Source organism: Pogona vitticeps, chromosome 2 (genome assembly GCF_051106095.1).
Source record: "Pogona vitticeps strain Pit_001003342236 chromosome 2, PviZW2.1, whole genome shotgun sequence".
Lineage (NCBI taxonomy): Eukaryota > Metazoa > Chordata > Lepidosauria > Squamata > Agamidae > Pogona > Pogona vitticeps.
Genome location: NC_135784.1, coordinates 190,035,335 through 190,047,911, shown reverse-complemented (window position 1 = coordinate 190,047,911; position 12,577 = coordinate 190,035,335). Strand labels below are relative to the sequence as shown.

Genomic DNA, 12,577 nt, shown 5'->3' with positions numbered 1-12,577 from the left:
ACACCACAGTTTGCATTGTAGTCTTTTGATGTATGGTATCAGAGAATGGGAAATTTCTAGCTCAGTTTTCCTGTGCTGTTTAATGTTGAGGAGAAGGTGGAAGTGATCAGGCTATCTATGTGACAGTGCATCACAGTCTTCTTTGTTTCCAGATATAAACGTTTGGCTTGTGAATGGAAAAAGTCCGTTAATGAAGTGCTGAGTTTTCACAAGCTTAGATAGCTGGTGTGTTACTGCTGACTAATTTCCTCCTCTTCTTCTTCTGTGTCAACAGCATGGTGATGCAGTCCATGATTTGCTGCTGGATGTCATTACCTGGGTCGGCATTCTCCTCTCCCTTGTCTGCCTCCTGTTCTGCATCTTTACTTTCTGCTTCTTCCGTGGACTCCAGAGTGACAGAAACACTATCCATAAAAACTTGTGCATCAGCTTGTTTGTTGCAGAACTTCTCTTCCTCATTGGAATCAACAGGGCGGACCAGCCGGTAACTATCCAGTGAGAATTACTGAAGCCTGTTCCTTTCTTCTTGTCCAGCAGCAAAGCTTATCATCCATGGAACTGGCTGCTAACCACGATATCTAAATAGGCCCTTTTTTATTATTAAAATCATACAATGTAGGAAGCAATTGTTTAAGCCCTTCCCCAGAACATCAGACTGCAGGTCAAGTAATATGGGGTCGAGGCAGGGAGACGAAAGGCTAGGCATGAAACTGAAACACCAGGATGGCGATGCCAAAGCAAGACAAGACAAAACTCTTCTCTCTTTTTCATGATGCGTGTTATTCAGTCAGAAGAGCTGAAAATGTGGGGGAACTTCCCCTTTTCAAAGTTAGAGGATCTTTTTTTTTCAATTAAAGAAAAATTGGCAGAGTGCAAGGAGATGAAGGTTCTGGTTCAGAGCATATGCTGCCTATCAGACCTCGAAGTCGTCCACCCTTGGTGGCTAAAGTGTGGTGTGCCCTTACTTTAGCTTTTGGTTTTACCGGTAATGTGTGTGTTCCCATCAGTGCTAGAAATCTGGAGAGCAAAGAGTTAGGGATCCTGAACTATGTGAACTGTTTGTCAAACCCACACATTGAGTCAGAGGCAGCCTGTACAGGTCCATGAAAATCTGCAGAAATGGGCAGCAGTGGGGGGAGACATAGGAATCTTACAAAATGCCTTGCATGTACATGAGCCCACCAAGCAATAGCGCTGTTCTCTTCCCCTCCCTCATAGTCAAACATACCCTGCCTCTGAAGATGGCTCCATTTCTCTGCCATGGCCAATAGCAGTTGATATTAGACAAATGTGTACGAGGCCCTTTTAAAATACTCAAGCAAGTCACCATCAACTTTTTTTGGGGGGTGGTGGGGGGAGAGACCAGGTAGAAAATTCCAAACATTATTTATGCGTTATGTGAAGAAATACATTTTGTTCCACTTGACGCTCTTGGGTTATGGTCAGGAGGGAGGGAGATAACTTTTTCTCATTATCCATTTTAGCCACATCATTTCTAATTTTTATAATTCTGCCTTCTCTTTTTGTTGCTTTTTTAAAAATAATATACTGTAGCTTTCCTTTCTAGCAAAGATATTCCAGCCTCTTGATTATTTTGGTTGCCCTGTTCTGCACCTTTCCACCTCTATTATCTTATTCGTTGAGCTGGATTAATGAGAGGTATACACAGGAATCCAAGTGCGGCTACGTTTTTAGTTTATAACTAGTATTTATTGTGGTTTATTTAAAGATATTACCATTCCTAATAATTACCCATAATACTTGAATTAAGAGGTGGTGCATAATTGAATGCACAAGCTGAAGGCAGCTCCAGAAAAAGTGGTTCAAGGAGCAAATGGGTAGAAAATACCATTATTGGAGGAATGAGTACTTTTCCTGTATGCATTAAACAAAAATGTACAGTGGTGCCTCACATTATGACATTAATTCATTCCAGTGAAATCGCTGTAAAACGAAAATGTCGTAATGCAAAATAAAAAAAGCCCATAGAAACGCATTAAAACCTGATTAATGCGTTCCTATGGGCTTGAAACTCACCGTCCAGAGAAGATCCTCCATAGCGTGGCCATTTTCGCTGCTCGTGCAGTGAGGAATCCATCCCAGAAAAGAGCGGGGAGCCATTTTTTTTACCTGGTGGCCATTTTGAAACCGCCAATCAGCTAGCCGAAAATCGTCATTTTGCGAGAATCGGTTCCCGAAGCAGGGAACCGATCATCGCAAAGCGAAATTCCCCCATAGGAAAAATCGTTTTGCGATCGCTTTTGCAATCACAAAAAGTTCGTCGTAATGCGATTTCGTCATTAAACGGGGTGCTCGTCTTGCGAGGCACCACTGTACTATGATTGACAGCTGGAGGAGCAAATAGAGTGCTGGAAAATATCTTGCAGGAGGTTCCCATCGGTGTCCATTAAACTTTGCTCATTTTTTGAGTTACTCAAAAAATGGAAATTCCATGCTCTCCAATTTTATCTAAATGAAGACCTTCCCTGTTCTCCTGTCACCACCAGTGATATAGGCACCAACTCTAACTTGGAATATTACTTTATCAACCTACCAAATGGATTAATGTCATGTTCAGGTAATAAATGATTCCCCCCCCCCTTTCCCTTTGTCTTTTTACTCTCCCAGATAGCCTGTGCTGTGTTTGCTGCCCTCTTGCACTTCTTCTTCCTCTCCGCTTTCACCTGGATGTTTCTGGAAGGCGTCCAGCTCTACATCATGTTGGTGGAAGTCTTCGAGAGTGAACATTCCCGTAGAAAATACTTCTACTTGGTGGGCTACGGCATGCCTGCTCTGATTGTGGCTGTTTCAGCAGCAGTAGACTATAGAAGTTACGGCACAGGAAAAGTGTGAGTTTCCTTTTATGTCCCGATTTGGAGGAATCTGAGAAACTAGGACAAGGTACACAGAGAAAAAGGTTTTGCCTTGGAATCTACCTTGCTGGCTTAGATAGAAGATCACTTGGCTGGAAGTGACACTGTGATAACACCTTATTTTCTGAAGTCTCAGGTTGGCTGAACAACAAGCACTTATATCTAGCTGAAATTTTCAGGTACAGAATAACTTTCAATCAGAATAACAAGGTACAGAGACCTTACATAAGGTGCTTTCAAAGTCTGAGACTCTCTTTATGGATGTTTGGCCAATTTCCATGGACATGGTGAATTGCAACAAACCTGTATCTTTAGGTGTGGTGCGGGGGCTTAGTTACCAAGGTAAGGGATTTGTTAATGAAAAACAGCATTTAAGAATCCAGAAACAGTGTGTGGGAGGCCTTTTCTGTGAGCACTAAAATAACAGACAGTGACTATTCCAAAGTGGACATGAACATCAGGGTGTTGCAGAACTGGAGCACATGGTATTCTGAGCAAGTCCGAAGTCCTGCCACTGTACCCTCCTGGTGGTGGCCTAAAAGTTGAAAAAAGAGAAGGACAAAAAGCACAGGGATGGTGCCTTTGCCAGCAGGCAGGTCTTGTTGCTGATTAGAGGGGCAAGCAGAAAGAGGCTGATGGGGCATCAGACGGCGTGGATGTGTGTGAGGGGGCTTCATGCTCTGTGTGTCCTGCACAGTGTAGTGGTCAGTGGGGAGTGTAAGCAGCTGTGCAACAGCTGCAGGAACACAGAGAAGACTCTGAGGAAGGCTAGAAGTAAGTGTGCTTCAAGCCATGCATGCCTATGTAGTTGGGGAGCCATGGAAAATATACTGAATGGAAACAGGAGTAAAATCTGGGTTTTCACACTTTAGGTTTCTCTTGTCTGCCGGATAAATTTCTGCAAGCATCAGATAACTATGGTTGGAGCTTTCAAAACCAAGTATTTTGCTATGAATCCACCATTATTTGTGTGGGTATGCACCAGCACCATCCCAAAACTGTAGGCAAAATATGAATGGGAATGTTCATCCAAGCGGCTTTGTGACAATCAAGCCTAAAGCTTTTGAAGAATTGATTTGCATGCATGCATGCACATATGTATTTGTGCCTAACCAAAATGACTCAGAAATAGAATTGTCTGGATGAAGAGTTCCACAAAGGAAAATACAGAAATGATATTTCAAAGGCCATGATTGATTTTTTTTTTGTACCATTTGAGGAAAATTCCATATTCTGTCACTGGAAATTAAGTCACCAGTTTGCATACAAGTTATTATTACTGCATGATCTTGGGCTGACAGAGCAAATCAACATTCTATAAGGCAATTCTAAACATTGGGGCAGCCCACAAACCATTATCACTTTTAAACTGGACTTTGCATCAGCACTAAATTTGCCACAATTGTAGCAGATAGGCTGCTCTTGCGCTGTGTCTAATTTGGGGGTGTTTGGATGAAGGGTTTTCAAGTTATGATTTTTTTTAAAAGTGAAATTGTTTTCCCCATTCAGAAATAAGCTACCTTAAACTTCCTCAATTTTAAAACAGATCAGGTAAATTGAAAAGATCAATCTTGCTTATCTTGAAAGAGAACAGCTTGCCCCGCCCACTTTTTTAAATTTGGAAAATAATCCAGGCTGCAGAGGTTGAAATATAGATCCTTTAAAAAGGCCTTTCAAAGAGGAAAACAACCACAAATATTGGATATGGGTTGTCATTTTAATCAGCACTGTTGTAGCATTTTTCTGCTTTGACTTCCTTTAAGTGAACAGAATGCAGACAGACAGATGGGGCTTCCATTTTTTTTTTCCAAAATATGGTTTTGTGGCTCTCAAAGGTCTTGTCTAATCTTGAATCTCTTATATACTGCACTTCATGTTTTCTCTTCAGATCACATAAAATGTTCACCTCAACTTCATGTATGACTTGACTAACTTCCCTGAATTATCTACATGCCACATGCGGCACTTTCTTACTCTCCAAATGTGGCACAACTTTAGTTTGATCGTGTTGATTTGTGCTTGTTGGATATCCTGTGTGGATATGTGAGGCATGATCTTTACAAATACATGCAACAACCGGGTGCTGTACATAGGAACTAAGCAGGGAGAGGGGAAGAGGGGGAGATAAAAGTCATATTGAATGTTGGACAAAATTGAACACTCTCTTTTAAGCCACAAGAACTGGGGCCACTGAGCGGGCGAGATAACTAGGCTACAAGAGGCAATTATCACCATCAGCTGTCTTTCCATCTGTAGCTTCTTTATCTTCTTCTCTTGTTTCAGTTCAGCTGACCTCTTACAGTTTATAGCTTTATATTATTATTAGTTACGTAATACTGAAAGTGTTTATCATATTTAAGTGCTTTCCCCTACGGTCAGTCCTGCAGCCCCCCCCCCCCCCCGTTTCTAGCACCCTGTGTTCCAATTCATCTACTCTATAGGGAAAGAAGTTGCGTCCTTAAGGTTAATGCCTTGATTTGGGCTATGTATTTAAACTGCGCAGCAGCACACGCCATCCAAAACATAAAGAGGCGTGTTGATGGGCCTGCTCTCTTTTCAGTCAAGTTGGATATAGGCCAAGTGCTAGGTTCTAAAGAAGAGATTAAATGAGCTGATAAAAATGACTGCCACAGGCAAACTGACCAAGTGCCCGAGCTAATGTTATTCTCAGTTGGGCCTGGTGAAGGAGAAAGGCCGAAAGCCGAAGCAGCTTGAGAGGAAAGTCCCTTGCCGGGGCCGATGTTAAAGGGCTGCGATCAGCATAGAGCTTGAGGGTACTGAGGCCTTCTATAAATGTAATAAGAAGATTGAAATGTTAAAGGTAACGCTTTATGGCATTTATGCAAACATTTTCTTGGACCTATGGAGTCTCAGCTTGTGAAATTGATTGGTATCATACAGAAATATAATTAAACAGATTGATCAAGAAGCTTTTTAACACAGTTGTTGCTGGCCGAGAGCAGGCCTTGTAGCCTAGAAATCAGCTGCTCTTCTCCTGTTAAGAATGCTCTCACAAATCTTTCTGGGTGATCTGCTGATGAGTTCCCTCAAAGTCATCTCTCTCTCACACACACACGCACACGCACGCACGCACGCACACACACACACACACACACACACACACACACACACACACACACACACACACACACACACCCTCTCACACACACATATTGGCGTTAAAGATGATCTTACAGGGCAGATGGCACTGCTCTCTTCCATCATCTCTTTTCTATATACTTTTTGTTGGAGAAGGTAAAACAGTGTCTTCCCACCTTTCTTGGAAGTTTACTGTACACAAGTTGAGGGGACAGAGTAAATCTCCCTTTTAATTGCAACTATTATAAACCCTCGAATCAATTGCTGAATGATGAATAAACACTTAAATCCCATGGATTCAGTGGCACTTCATGGGCTGCAGACCAGAGTTACAGTACACTGACTCCAGAGCCAAACAGCCCTCTCTCAAGTATACATATTTTTTTCCTTATCCATGAAACAGTTGTAATAAAAGGAGGAGTTGCTGCTCAAAGCACCCCCCCCGTCTGTACTCCTGAACTCCTTTGCAAAAATTTTGCCTTTAGAAGAGCCTGTCCTTTTGTTTCTGAATGAGTTACAGTTCTGCGCATGGCTCCTCCTGGCTGGCTGACAAAAGCCCCAAGGGACATATAGAGACGCATATCTCTGAGGATATATCATTCTGTTGTATCTCTGTGATTAAGGTGAGGAACCCATTATATCCAATGTAGCAAACAACGTACTCCAGAAATTCACTGGAAAAGCTGAGGTCAAGGCTAGTGTCCCTGTATTTTCTAAAATAATATTTTACATATTCTTTTTTTTACAAGTACGATATCCTGTAATAATTAGTAAACATGAATTCAGCCCCATAGGAACAGCATGATCAGTGGACTCTATTAAAAGAGAGCATATGTTCTGTTCTAATGTCTGTATATAATAACATTTGCCATAGAAGAAGTGGGAAGGGGAATGCCATTTGACAAGATCGGGTGTCGAGCACTGTAAGTTGGAGCTCTTCAAATTTTATGGTCGAATGGCATCTAACAATTGTTTATTGGGTGTATTTAATACACAGCAGGGATAGCTTATGGTTTTATTTCTTTTCCTGCAGGAAATAGAGCAAGGCTTTATAGCCCTTATTACTTTGAGAGAACAAGCATAGCTGAACAGATCGCAGTAGCTGTGAGGAAATTAAAAAGCAAAGGAGGGGTATGTGGAGCATCCCTAGCATGTGTTTGGAAGTGAAGAAGCTGGTCCAGGCCCTGTCAAGAAAGAGGGAGGTTTCTAATAGGAAACAAAAAGGGCATATCATCTTTGGATCTTAGAGGGAGGCAGGGAGGGAGGGAGAAGGGTTACTGCTGGCTGGTGAGAGACATAAGGGGTGAACAAGTATACGGGTGGAGGGAGCAGTGAGTGTAGTGGGGAGAACAGAGAAAAAGAAGAAGAGCACCAGCACAAGTCTGAAGGGTTTCTAGCCCTTGATAGTTCTCCTTATATAGAATAAGTGATGGTGAAACACTGTTCTGACTTCCCAGTCCAGCGGCTCTAGGAAAGCCATGAGTCTAACAAGCATAACAAAGCAGAAATAACATTCCTTGGCCTTGATCATGAAATTTTAGTTAGCACTAAAAATACTGGAAAAGGACACACACACACACACAGAGAGAGAGAGAGAGATCTATTATGCAGTTTTTGGAAGTTCTGCAAGGCAGAGGAGGGCATAGTCCAGCCAGGGACAGTCAACGTAGTCAGAGTACAGTTACAAAGAGATTGGTCCCATGGTTTGGTCTGCCCTGGGGCAGGTTAGTTCACTCCTTTTCCTGGCAACCAGGCAATGTAAGTGCCAGCATGAACCAACCCATTCCCAGAGCATTCTGACCCACACCTGTTAGCTTCCTGTCATGTGCTGCTCTTTTTTTAAATGAAGTAGTATTGCCCCATTTTGGTTCATTTCCAGCACAATGTGATTGCTGGGCTTAAATCAAAGGAGATGGCTTGCTGTTTTCAATTTCTTTCAGTTTCCCATACCCTTAACCTTAGCCACAATACTGTACTGGGAAAGTAAAAACTTCCTCTGCTTCTTCATGGAGGGGAGGAGGGAGGAAGCAGAGGTGTGTTTTTTCTAAAGCCTATTTAGGGTATATAACTTTTAGAAAAAAATTAACAAATTTGAAAGCTTCTTCCTGGAAGCAGGAAGAAACAAGGGGGGTGTCATTTTTGTTGTTCTCTTTTTCTTTCCCTTTAAAGGGAGGCAAACCAAATAGGGTTGCTTGAGGTGCATATGCCATGTGAATGCAAGAATCGCACCAAATGACATAGTACACCTTAAGCAACCCTATTTAGCCTGATCCAACCTGATTCAACTTAGCCATCCAGCCAAGGTCTCAGATAAGAGTAGTGGAGGGCTGTTGTCTTTGACTAGGAGGACCACAAATGAGGTACTGAATCTAACTATTCTTCCCCCTAAAAAAGCAACCTGAGCATGAAATATCTAAGGCTTGGGCTCATTGTATCCTCCTCCTTCCCAGATGTGATGCCTCCCACCTTGTTGGAACTGATTGCAAGGATTATAATGTAAATTTTATGGGCATGTTACAGAGGAAGAATTGGAGAAGCAGATGTGGGATTGAAGTTTAGGTGGCAGCCTGTTTTTCCTACAACCTGCTTTTCCTGCCAATTACGCACAAACATGCCCAGGCTGGCCTCAGTCTATTTTCATGTAGGTAGGTGAATGCGTATTCAAGCATGCCTGGGTGCCTTAATTCATTAATGCTTATGTGTGAAGCATTGGTTCGTAGTCTTGTGGCCAGATGTTCTTGGACCACAGTTCCCAGAATTCCTGATCATTTGGCACGCTGACTAGGCTTTCTAGAGCTGAATTCCAAGAACATCTGGGGACGTCATGATTGGAAACCACTGACACAGAATTTTTATACAACTTCCTAGTTGATTGAGGCAGGCAAGGATTTTGTGAGGAATTAAATTTTGCATAAATTGCTCTGGGATAGTTTAAAGGCCACTGTTCTTCCATTCCTTATCCTAGCCTCCAATGATATTTGCTGCTTGTTAATAAACAAACAAACAAACAAATAAATAAATAAAACTTATCTGATGCATGATTCATTCATCTCACATGTGTTGTCTAATTTGGTCGTTAGTGGAAAGATAGCTGGGGCAAGTTCTATTATCCAGATCTGCTGTATCAATTTAATAATGAATGTAATTGCCATTAAGATGCAGATTAGGTAAGTTTTTAACTCTTGTTTCAAGATGAATATTTAGGTTTCCAAGTTATGTGTAAACTATGCCAGACATTTTAGAATGCTAATTTTAAAAGTGGGAGAGAGAGAGAGTTTAATGCAAACATCTGCAGCCATCATTTAAACAAATTAATGCAAGGCAAGGGTGTATATCACACAGTGTTGTGTTGATTGAAAATGCTAAGCCTCGTAAGTCTTCCATAAACAGAACAAATCCAATAACTAGAGAACAGAATGCTGAAACAGCTGCATAAAAAGCTAAAACAGCAGTGTATAAAATCCAGCAAGCAGAGGTTAATAAAACAGCAATTATAGCTGCATAGTAATGCAGCTGTGTGATTGTGCAGCAGAGTAAATCAATATTCTACAAGGCAATTCTAAAAATGGGGGCAGCCCAAACAAAATATGAAACTGGACTTTGGATCAGCACCAAATTTGGTATAGACATAGAAGATAATCTGCTCTTGGTCTGTGCCTAATTTGGGTAATTTGAGGCAAAGAGTTGTGAGTTAAGGTTTTTTTTTAAAGTAGAACAGTTTCGCGCCATGCAGAAACAAGTGATTATGAATGTTCCCAGATTTAAAATATTTCATACAAATTGAAAAAAACATTGTGTATCTTGAAAGAGAATAATTGGTCCCACTTGCCTTTTTTTAATTTGGAAAGAATCCAGGCTGCAAGGGCTGAAATATTGATGCTCAAAAATGTCCTTCAAGAGAAAAAAAACAACCATTTGGTTGAGCATGCATGAACAGGCTTACCAGCAAGAGCATTCTAAAGTAGATACATTGTTGCAGCATTGTGGGCCAGGAAGTGAGATGTTTGGGGGACAATGAAAGATCACAGAAACAGTCATATACAGTAACTGAAAAAAAAAACTGGCTTGTTTTAAAGAAATGAATGGAACATTTTGCTATATATCTCCAGGGAACAGCATACAAGTTTGTAAGGCATATTCAATGTGTTTCTGCATTACAAAAGCACAGAGCAGTTTGTCAAAGCCCTGAGTACTTTTAGTAAAAATTCTCTGAAACTAGTCTCCCAATACAAGTCTTCAAAGGAGAAATCAGCTCCATGTCTGGAGAAATCTGAACATTTGACCCTGTCAGTCATGACACAAATAGATACCCTCCTTTGCTCCCTACTATTCACAAAGTGACACCAAGCAAGGAAAAATCCCAGAACCAGACTCCTTTTTTAACCAGTTAACCACTTCTCACCCAAACACAAAACAATTGTCAGGGTCTTTTTCAACAAGTGTGAATAGTATGAGCACAAGAAGGTGTTTTGTAGACCATCTTGACTGCTTGCCATTGCCATTCAGGTTCCGCTTTGTTATGTAAAACTTGGCATCCTTTTTCCTGCCGGCAATGCAGGCACAATATTGTGCAGCAGTTTCCTAGCATTTTGAATTGTGGATACAGAAGCACAGTATCCCACATTTATAAACCAGATTTTTTTTTTGAGGAATTGAGTTATAATTGTAAACCTGACTTAGATTATTGAAAATAGGAACCAGCACAAGTTTGTCACAGAATTCAGAAAATAATATGGATTCCTTCATGCATGTAGATGCATCTTCATGCATGTAGATGAACTTCATTAAGTTCCTTCATCAATTTCATCATAAATGCTTTTTAACTAGTGAGAAATGATTGTGTGGACCACTGTACAAGGAAACCTGAGAGCTTGGGGAGACTACCTGATAAATGAAAGAATGCATGGGGGCCTAACAAGATGAAATGTGGGGAGGGTATTAGCAGTTTTTAGAGGAGGAGGAAAGAAGAGGAGAGGGAGGCAAACCAGGTCACAGTGGCTGAAGCATTATGCCAGTGTTCTCTATGAGATGGCTGCTGGTTTCCACTCAAGAAGAGGCACCTCTGATTGCTTCCTTGAAGTCATCCAGCTGGTAGATGATTGCATAGGGCTGTTATAATAACAATATGGGATGTTTTTTTCCTCCAGGACTCAGAACTGCTTTAAAGGTCACATTTACATATTTCCTATTGGGTCATATCTGACTTTTTAGATTTTGTAATTGATTGTTCAAGAACCAAGGAAAAAAAATACTGTATATTCTAATTTTCAAAAGTCATAGACTATTGCAGCAATAATTGAGATTAAGAAGAGGGAGAAGTTCAGGTAACCAGTTCTGGGCATACATCAACAGCAAGCATGAATGTAGAGCATAAATTCTAATGTATATCAACCATGCAATTGTAAAATCAGCAACTGTAAACTAATACTAGCTTCATGATACATTCTAGGCACACAGCATGTTTGGACGGGAAAGCTGATTTTTTTTCTACCCCCTGTTTCATAGTATTAGAATGTGGAGAAATTTATATCAACACTTTATTTCTGAATCTCATTGGTATGAGACATTGGAATTCTAAAGATGCAGAGAGAAATGCAGAAGATGAGCTCTGTCATACGGTATATCTGCACTACAGGTCATTGCCGTTTGTTTTTACTACAACAGACCTGTTCTATAGAATCCTGTGGTTTGTGGTTTGGTGAGGGACGTAGAATTATCTGCTGCAATTCAAGGATGTACATTAGAGCCCTCTGGTCGAGAATTCTAAACATTTCACCAGATTACAAGCGCCAGGATTTTACAAAATGGAGCGATTATTTATTATTATTATTATTATTTATTTTATTTATATCCCGCCTATCTAGTCAATTAAGACCACTCTAGGCGGCTTACAACAAAATGGAGCGATGGCAATTAAAGTGCAATCAAACCACTCTAACTCTGTATAGTGTACGAGTTACACCATTAGAGTCCATTGTCACAGCAGGTCCTTGACATACGCTTGTGTTTTCATAATGGATGCATTGCAGTTTGTACAGCTTGAATATGTGGACAAGATCTTTATCAGTGAGGGTCCAAACATGTGTGTAGGACCCTTGTCCTTTTTGGTTGATTAAGAAAGCCAGGAGATGGCCAGTTGAAAGGATACAAAGAAAGAGAAATGCATCTTTGGAGTAAGGAGTTCTGTCATCCTTTGCTACAGCCACTGTTGTGAAACCTTTAGTAAACAAGCCTTCTCTGGATTCTGCCATGTTGAATAAATGGAAGAGACCCATGTACACCATCTTGAATCCACCATTGGAAAGACAGGGTATTTCTCTTTTCATTTATTAGCATCAGGGATTGACAAATTGCACCCAAGGCCATTTTACTGTTGAGCCTCCAAAAGCAGACAAGATTTCTTACGTAAAAATTGTGAGGAGTGGTTTCCTAATCAGGTTGGTTGGCAAGTCCTCAAAACTCCAAAAGCCAATCCAAAATGGCCAGCCAGCAGTTCAGGGATAGATTTTTTTATTATTATCTTGTTGTGACCCATGGTAGGAACTGGGAGATGAAGATGAGGAATCTAGTCTCACTGAAGTTGCCAACTAGAGATGGGCGTGAAC

At 40.9% G+C, this 12,577-nt stretch overlaps 1 protein-coding gene across 26 annotated transcripts in view; it reads left to right on the top strand.

Annotated features, from left to right (window-relative positions):
- Positions 1-12,577, top strand: part of ADGRL3 (adhesion G protein-coupled receptor L3) — a 662,256-nt gene that overhangs the window by 549,984 nt on the left and 99,695 nt on the right. For all 26 annotated transcript variants that reach the window (XR_013542364.1, XR_013542366.1, XR_013542369.1 and 23 more), the window contains 2 exons: positions 275-484; positions 2,629-2,849. Coding sequence is in view for 19 of the 26 variants with exons in the window: in XM_072991729.2 (XP_072847830.1) it covers positions 275-484; positions 2,629-2,849 (431 nt within the window). In the remaining 7 variants the exon portion in view is untranslated. The remainder of the gene's footprint in view (positions 1-274; positions 485-2,628; positions 2,850-12,577) is intronic.